At 32.3% G+C, this 8,781-nt stretch overlaps 1 protein-coding gene across 2 annotated transcripts in view; it reads right to left on the reverse strand.

The window, feature by feature from the left end:
- CNTNAP4 (contactin associated protein family member 4) overlaps positions 1–8,160 on the reverse strand; it is a 582,938-nt gene extending 574,778 nt beyond the window's left edge. For both annotated transcript variants that reach the window (XM_020976685.2, XM_020976684.2), the window contains exon 1: positions 7,799–8,160. In XM_020976685.2, the coding sequence (XP_020832344.1) occupies positions 7,799–7,895 (97 nt within the window). In that variant the 5' untranslated portion in view covers positions 7,896–8,160. The remainder of the gene's footprint in view (positions 1–7,798) is intronic.
- Between the last annotated feature and the right edge of the window lie 621 nt (positions 8,161–8,781).

Genomic DNA, 8,781 nt, shown 5'->3' on the forward strand with positions numbered 1-8,781 from the left:
TTACTCATGTCCCTCTAGTACCACACTGTAAAAATGACATTTTCAAAATGCTTCTCCTTTGGATATTACTACCTGATGTCAAGGAAAAAAATATGCAAGTCATATTCACTGTGAAACTGTATAATGAATGTGATTTAGTAATGCAGATAATTTAAATATTTGACCTGCTGCTCCTAATATGTTATCCCTTAAAACCCCATTTAAAAAAGTCCTAATTTTACCCATTCCCCTTTCTTCATTCTTTAAAAGTTTACAGAAACAAATAGCCATTCTGTGAGTGAGAAATAAGCAATATCTTATTATAGAACACTACCAAGTAATGAGATATACTTAATAAAAAAGTAATTAGAACTACAACCCAGCTGATATATTTTATACTTTTTTTTCTTTTCTTCTGTGATTTAAAACCTCAGAGGTGGTTTTCATCACTGCTCTATTAAATAGGTATGGTATTTAAATAATAATTCTGTAGTTACTAATTTAAAACTACTTAAAATGTCAAAAGTTTCCAGGCTTCAATCACTTTCCAAATTATTGCACTGAAAGTACTCATTAACTGGAACATAAACAGGATCATTTTTACCTCCTGTTTTATGCCACTTTTCCAATTTTATTACTAGAGTAACAGTTTCTCGTGAACCATGAAGGGAATTCATTGTGAAAAAACAAAAGGCATGCTCTATTTCTCTCCAGAATATTAGTTTTACTACAGTTACCTATGACTATGCCAACGTGAAAAGATTATTAGGTATTATATGAGGATGCACTTGTATCTACCAGAAGTTCAGTAAACATTGGAAAGACAGTATTTCAGCTGTCCTGCGATTTATCAAAAATTCTACATTTTAAAAATGGATTCCCTATGGGATGCTATGCTAATTTTTGGTAGTTAATTCTAGCAATTCATTTGCATTTAGGGGAGAAAAATAATATGAATGGGTCCAAAATATTGAAAATGGAACAAGCAACTCACCTCCTGACAGAGATGATGAATGCAGAATCCAGAAAGAGACATACACTTGTAGACATGGCTGATGTGAGCATTTGTTTTATAGGTTACATAGATAGGTATGGAGGGATTTCATTACTTTGTAAAAGAAATTTGGAGTGTAATGGGAAGGACAGAATATAGAAAATATGTCACTTGCAAAATAGAAAAAGTACTATTTTAATAAATAATTAAATAAAAGGGTATTATAAAATAACCAGACAAGAGAAACAGAGTTACATAACTAACACCTCAATGAAGGCAGAATTAACAGCTAGATGATAGAAAAGTTTACATTTTAGGACCATAATATCTACAGTGCTCCTGTTTTAAGCATTCAAACCAAAAGTATTCTTTAAAAAAAATCACATGAAAGGACTTTACATGTATTAAATACATCCATCAATGGTCATAAAGCAGCTTTGAGGAAGAGTCTGAAAGTGCAATTTCCACATGACTAATACATGATTAAATCTATAATTTCTCAGGTTAAAATAAGAATCATACTTATCTCATATACTTGTTTTTTCTCAACAACTTCTAGTGCTTCAAAATTTCTATATTTACATTTTCAACCCTCATAGTTTTGATCAGAGGCAAAAATAGTTTCTAAGCATATTCTTTTATTTGAAATGTATGTTTTTTACTTAAGATGTGTATCCTTAACATCAGCTTTCTAGTTAACCCACTGTTGCTCAGAATCAACTAAAGTTTGCATTTCTAATATAAATAATGAAAATGTACACAATTCTCAATAATTTACTAAGATTTCTGAGGTTGTTTTTTTTTTCTAAGTGAAATGTGAAAAGAGGAAGGAGACATTTATTTCCCCTCTAGTCTTCTTCTAATTATTTAACGCGGTGAATTTTTTTTTAACATATCACTTTTCACTTTTTTTGCTTTTGTTTGTTTTTAGTGATAGAACTGATGATGAACTGTTTACTAGATTGAAGCTGTATGGTTGATAATGTGCATTTCTAAAAGCACAAATTGAGTAATCAGCTAAGACCATTATCCCTCCATGCTATACAAAGACATCTTTGCCCCAAGCTGTTTCACTGTCTGAATAAGATAAATTAATTTATCCAGGACTCATCATTACCTATGTTGGTTGAGTCATACTTAACTCTTCTTGAAACAATTTGAGAATTCTAGAGAAAATGAACTATGATGACAAAAGAAGATCAGAACTATACAAACATTTATTAGCAAAATAATGACTAAATAAAGGTAATGGTATCTAACACTTTACTAATTAAAAGCTCAAGATAGAAACATTTATGTATTCCCTCAGTAAAATCTTCAAGCAAATTGGAATACTTGAAGTTAATGCATGGTTAATGGACATAACTGATTTGTTTTGTTTCTTACCTTTTCTACTGTTTTTTTTTAATCCCTTATGTGAGTCTTCATACTTAAAGGTTTTAAAAGGGAAAATGAAGAAAAGTGAGAGGAACATCATATAATGATTACATGGATTAACTCTTAGTTAACTTTAGGCTTTCAGGAACTTCCCTAGTCATCTACTGTAGCATGTAATAAAGCATTTACTCTTATTAAACACCAGTTTGGGGAATTAATTATTCTAAAGAAGAGAAATTTTAAGTTAGAGAAAGGGAAGACATTCAAGAAAACCGTAATTTGATAATTCACAAACTGAGATGAACATCATATAATTAAATGATTTTACAAGAAACACAATCAATATGCCTTACTATATCAGCAGGTTAGAGATTGCTTTGTGTAGGTTAAACTTTATTGAAACATATTCAATGGACCAGCTTTAGGTATTTTATCTTGATAGAATTGTGTCATATTTTCTATTACTTAAATAAGTGAGCCTGGGGCTCTGAATTGTGTACTGACACAGTTTTTTTTGTTCTGATAGAATTTAACCCAAGTCATTAATAACATTCATAAGACACACAAACTCAGTAGTTTCTACAGTGAAATTATAATTCTAGAAAATATTTTTTAAAAAGTATTAGACCCTTCTGAAGTGTGTGTAAGCATTTTTTTCTGTATAAAATAATGCAATAAAAGTAGCAATGTAGGCAAAATGTAATTGGTGGGAACTCAGAAATACAATCTTAAATTCAATTCTATACAAACATGGTTTTTAGATTTTTAAAACAACTGTGCATGCATGACCTACTTATTCAACAACAAAAGAAACCAATACCAAGTACAGCATTCATTAATCATAAATTTTAAGTATCTAGGATAACAAATATTTTCAACCTAATTACTGTTTATTGAGAAGCCTTAAATGATAAGATTTAAATTGTGTCTCCTTGGTCTTAAATCAGATATTCATATTCACATCTTATCCTGATAGTCAACTTTATCATGATAAAAATGTCCAGTTCTCAACACTACTGTGCATACATGTATATTTGGATGGATGGATGAATGAATATATGTATACACATGTGAATATACATATGTGTTACACCTGTGCTTTACATTATATTGATATTGGAATTCCAGCTGAGGAAAGTTTTTCTGGTAATAAAGATTAATATCTTTTTTTTTCCTGAAACTTAGAGTCTCAGTTATGTTGGCCACTGACAGTTTAAGTGATTTTCCTAGGGTCCCATAGTCTGTGTCTAAGAGAAAACTTAAACAAAAGAATTCTTGACATTGTTTGTCTCTCTATCCACTATGCCACAGTGCCTCTCTTTAAATCTAAAAGAAATTTAAATCATCCTCATGATGGTGAACTGCTAATAGAACATATTATTACTAGAGATCACAATAGACCAAATAGTAGTTATAGATATTAATGATTTTTTTTACGTTGAACTATTTTATTCTTCCAGTATCTACAATGCATTCTTTCTCTATTTTGGGGGTAAGACAGAAACAATCTTAACCTTTAGAAAGGAGTTAGAGAATGATGACTAGTTTTAAAATAGATGCTAGGTGTTAACTGCTTTCTTCAAACTCTATCAGATAGTATTTGTTGTTGACAAAGATGGACATGGATTAGAAGGGTTGGCATCTCTTTAATAAGTAGAATAACTACAGAATCCTCTATAACAAGGTCCAGAATTTTGACCCTGGATACAGGGTTTTTCTATAAACTGTAATCATCCAGTTCTAGCCAAAAGAACTTTCCCAGATAATAGAAATCAATACTCATGGCTAAGAATAATAAAAAAAAAAGTTTCAAAGAGAGGACCAGTTGGTTGGTTCATTACTTTTGCATTATCAGTTACAACAGTGAACTTAAAACAATCTATTAACCATGTTTCATCTTAAAATGACAGAATACACAGAGCAATTCAGAACAATAAGAAAGACATACTGATGTGGTATTTTCAAAACATAGAATCCACTTTTTTTTTCAGTTGGCAACTTTCTAGTCCGCCAAAAAAAATCTTTCTAACTTAAATTGTTCCTCTAGATTAATCAGATCAGTTTATATTTAAAATGAAATATTAAAATAAAAAAATTAATGAAACTTTTGCCCCTTACCCTTTTGGCATAATTTCTTATGACCCAGTTTCACATAGGCAGCCATAGGTATTTTGGAGAATGATTGATATACTCAGGGAGAAATAGAAAATGTGTTCACAAAGAGAAAAGCAAAATATTTTCAGAGGAACTTTCCTTGATGCTTTATAGATAAATATTTGCATATAAACCCATATTTGCTTGGTGTGTTTTTACAATCTGCTGTTAAATAGATATATGTATGCATCATACACCTGCACATAATGTCACACATAGTCAATGTTCTGTGTATGCCTTTGAAATAGACAACCTTGTATACACACATTTATGCGTATATACATGTACATATACATGCATATATGAATATCATCAAAGCAAGTCTTTTTGTAGGGAAAAATAGATACATATGAATTTATGTATATATGTATATGTGGAAGAATTAATGAATGGGTGGAGAGGTATGCATAGACTGTCATCCAGAGGTGCCTTCACACCCAGCCCACAGTATACACTTACTAAAGCATGCATATATAATTATACACAGGCACAAAGGCATGTACATATGTACAACATATGTATATGCATGTAGATCTGTGTATTTTCCTAAAGCTTTCAAATAGGTGTATGTATACTATTGAATTCAACAAACTTTTAAAAAATGTGCTATGTGAATGTCAATATATATAGATAGCCCTCTTTATGACTGATTTTTAAGCATTATCTGGAAGGATTGTTTAATGTTTTAAATAATCCCCACCCCCAAAGAAACATTTTACAGGTTTTTAAAGTGTCTATTCTTTTGAAAAATTCTGTTCTTGTTGATAAAATATTATTATTATTGCTATTGTTATTCTTATTATTATTAAAACCCTCAACTGAGAAAAATTTTAAAATTGCATACTAAACATTCTTTTTTATTTCAAAAAAAGTTTTTGAACTGAATCTTCAGATGTCTACACATTTTAAACTTTTACATTGACCCAAATTAATCACCATCAAAATGTTCAGGATAAAAAACTAAACTAAAATAAAAATAGTGCAAATGAACTGATCTACAATGCCCTGACATATGCTTATCACAATCTCTGCTACAAATAAAGTAGAAATGAAATGAATGAGAATTACTATGTTCACTTTTTCTAGTTACAATAATATATCTTTAGCTATGATATTAAATAGTAGCATTCCTGGTGCTATAACAACTCTTATTTCAACCAGACGTAGGTGGTGAGTAAATAGTTCAGACTTTGATTGTTAGAGTCCTTTTATAAGTTTCAACAGTTAGATTTATTACAACACCCTTAAGGGCACTGAAACCCAGGTAAAGAAATTTCTAAGAAATTTTCCCTTAAAAAAAACACTGTCTCTCACTTTCTTTCTCTCAACAGCCAAGAGACACTTATCCTAAGCAAGTTTTTGGCCACATTCATCTTCAATCCTGTCCTCTACATATAGAAAACTGAGATAAGTACATTCCTTTATACAAGAATTCTTATGGTGGGGAGGGGAGAAATAGAGAGAGAGAGAATTCATTTTATTGTTTTCTGTGTCTTGTGCTCTTGTATAGTTTTTAATAAAAAAGAGAAAAACAAAGGTAATCATTTGTCAATACAGTCTAATCACATCTCTATAAAGCAAGGCAGGATGGTGCTTCAAAGCAAATTCTACTTTAAAGGGAAAAACTATTTTTGAAGTCATGTTTCTTAAATTGTAAGAGTGACCTCTAGTGCCTTACTTCTCTGTTATACTTTGGTAGTTCTATGCTGCAATGCTTTGCTTTTTTTTTTTTTTTAGCAATTCATTTAGTTTTTAATGCAATATGCAATGATAACCAACATGCTATCCAAGCATCATAGTCATGTGTAAATCATTGAAGTTTGTCAGGATTGAAGTACTCCCAGAATTAAATTAGAACCTTAGAAAATATCATAGAAGTTGCCTACAGAGTTAAGTGTTCATTTTTGGCCCTGATGTATACACTAGAGCACTGAACAAGCTACCATTACTGAATGACAACACAAGATCATTGTGGTAATGTCATATAAGTGGTTGTCTTGTGTTCAGAGTTTCATTTATGCTTCTACCCTTGCCACACCTCCACAAGGTCTTAAGTATTGTGAAATGTGAGTTACTACAAACTTCACAGTTAACTGTTTAGTTGTTTTGCCAAACTGTCCCCCAGCTATACTGCAGTCATGTAATTCCTGAGCATTTCTACTAGCACTTTCTTGAAAGGGCCAATCACTCACATATTTGGGGGGAGGGTGGGAGAGGAGGATGGGAGTCAGGATTTCAAAGAAGAAATGATTATGTTTTATCATTTTAAACTTTGAGCAAATTGATCATGAAAATTCTAGTCTTCGAGATTATTAACATTTCATTAAGAAAGGAGATATTCTGATTACTTTGGACTGCAAACCATTTTTTAAAAACAATCCAGATCAACTTTTTATAAATTATTATAAAATACTAACCCATCTAGTTCTGCCAAGTTTCTCTGAGAAGTATCTTTAGATTAGATTCACAGTGCTGTTATTTAAATAGTGGGGGCTTATTAGGTGTTTATAGGATCCATACATGCACACACAAATCACTCATAAACAAGGCTCTTAATGACAGATTTAAAAAGTACATCCAAAAAATGTAATTTTCATCAAAGCTTAAATCATTGGCTACATTTCTTTCTCTTACATTAAAAAAAAAAACTTTCTACTACTAGAAATGAAACCCCCTGTCTCAGGTACACCTGTGTACCCAACAGAGCTCAATCTCTAATGTTTGGGTTTTCCTACATGCGTTCTTCTGAACTATAAAATAAATCAGTTCTTAGAGTACCACTGTTATTCTAAAGATGCACACAGATACTAATATACAAAACTATAACCTCCTAACATCCTAGCTGATGCAGTATACTATAAAGTCTGCCAGTTCGTTTCTGTTGGACATAATTCCTACAAAATGCAGTAGTCCTCAAAAGGAATAAATGAAGACATTTGCATACTAGTCCCTGGTTAAGATGCTAATTTCAGATTTTACTAGAGCTTGAGGTTTTTCAATGTATATCCAGAGGAGACAGAGTAAATATCATGCGTACAGACAAAAAGTAAAAAAATAATACAGTGTACATTTTAGAAAAGAGAATTGTTGGGGGTGGTAATGGTTGTAAACAGATTTCTTTTTCAGGGTTACCACTTAAACAGAAGATTTTGAAGAATGATTTGGTTTTTCCCCCCTGGAACATATTCTGAAATTCTGGTAAAAATAATAATAAAAATAGTAATTAAGAAAAAATAGTAAACCCCAAAGTTTTTCAGATAGCCTGAAGTTTTAAAAATCATTTGTTTTACTTACGTGCATTTTCTGCTACTACTAGGCTCCAATTTTGAATAGATAAGAGAAACAGGAGCTTGAGGAAGGCTTCAGTGACAGAATCCATGTTCATATTCATTGAGGCACCCAAAGAGCCAGAGTATTAGGAAGCAGCTGCTCTCTTCAGTCCTATTTTTGTTCCTCTTCTCTCTGCCTCCGTCGTCCTCGTCTCTCTCCCTCTCCCTTTTTTTCTTTCTTTCTCACTAAAGGCTTCTCAGAGCCCAGACTCCTCAGTCAAATGCACCCTGCATCCTCTCAAACATGCATACACACCTCCAAACCTGCTCCCCATCCCTTACCCCTCCCTAACAGCAGCAATCCCTGAAGAGCAGCAGCAAAAAATTTCTCTTCCAATTTCTCAGAATCACTCAGGGCTAAACTGCTAGACTACTCTGTACAGCTTGGTTACTGAAGCTTCATGTTCATAATGTGTCCTGGACACCCCTTGTGGTGACAGGTAGGAAATGTGAGTCTATGATGAAAGCCAGACAATGAGATACAGCAGCCTGCACATTGGCATCGATATAGGCTCTCGCTGCTGTTTTTGCTCCCTCTGTGCTCCATTCATCATAATGAACACTTTGGGGGTGGGGAGAGGAAAGGATGGGGGAGGAGGAATGAAATATTCCCAATTCACTAGCCCATCTTCATCTTTCCTCCTTTTAATTGGCAGAGTATTTCAAAGTACTGCAGCTTGGAGAAGCCATACATTATATCCTGGAGAAATTTAATGTTAATTCTGGTGGCATACAGGTACAACTATCCTGTGTATCAGTTCAAATAATTCAGTTTGGAAAGAAGTAATCTAAGCAGTCTCCATGAAAAAAAAAAAGTCTTCATGGAGCCTTTTAAAAAATTTGTTTCTTTGTATAAGAGGTGTCAGCATTTTTATTATATAAATTCCTGTTTGGGGAATAGAGTCATTCTTGGAAGAGATATAAAAGCATAAGGTATTGACCTGGCTG

This window comes from Phascolarctos cinereus, unplaced genomic scaffold (genome assembly GCF_003287225.1).
Source record: "Phascolarctos cinereus isolate Bilbo 61053 unplaced genomic scaffold, phaCin_HiC Scaffold_4;HRSCAF=312, whole genome shotgun sequence".
Classification (NCBI taxonomy): domain Eukaryota; kingdom Metazoa; phylum Chordata; class Mammalia; order Diprotodontia; family Phascolarctidae; genus Phascolarctos; species Phascolarctos cinereus.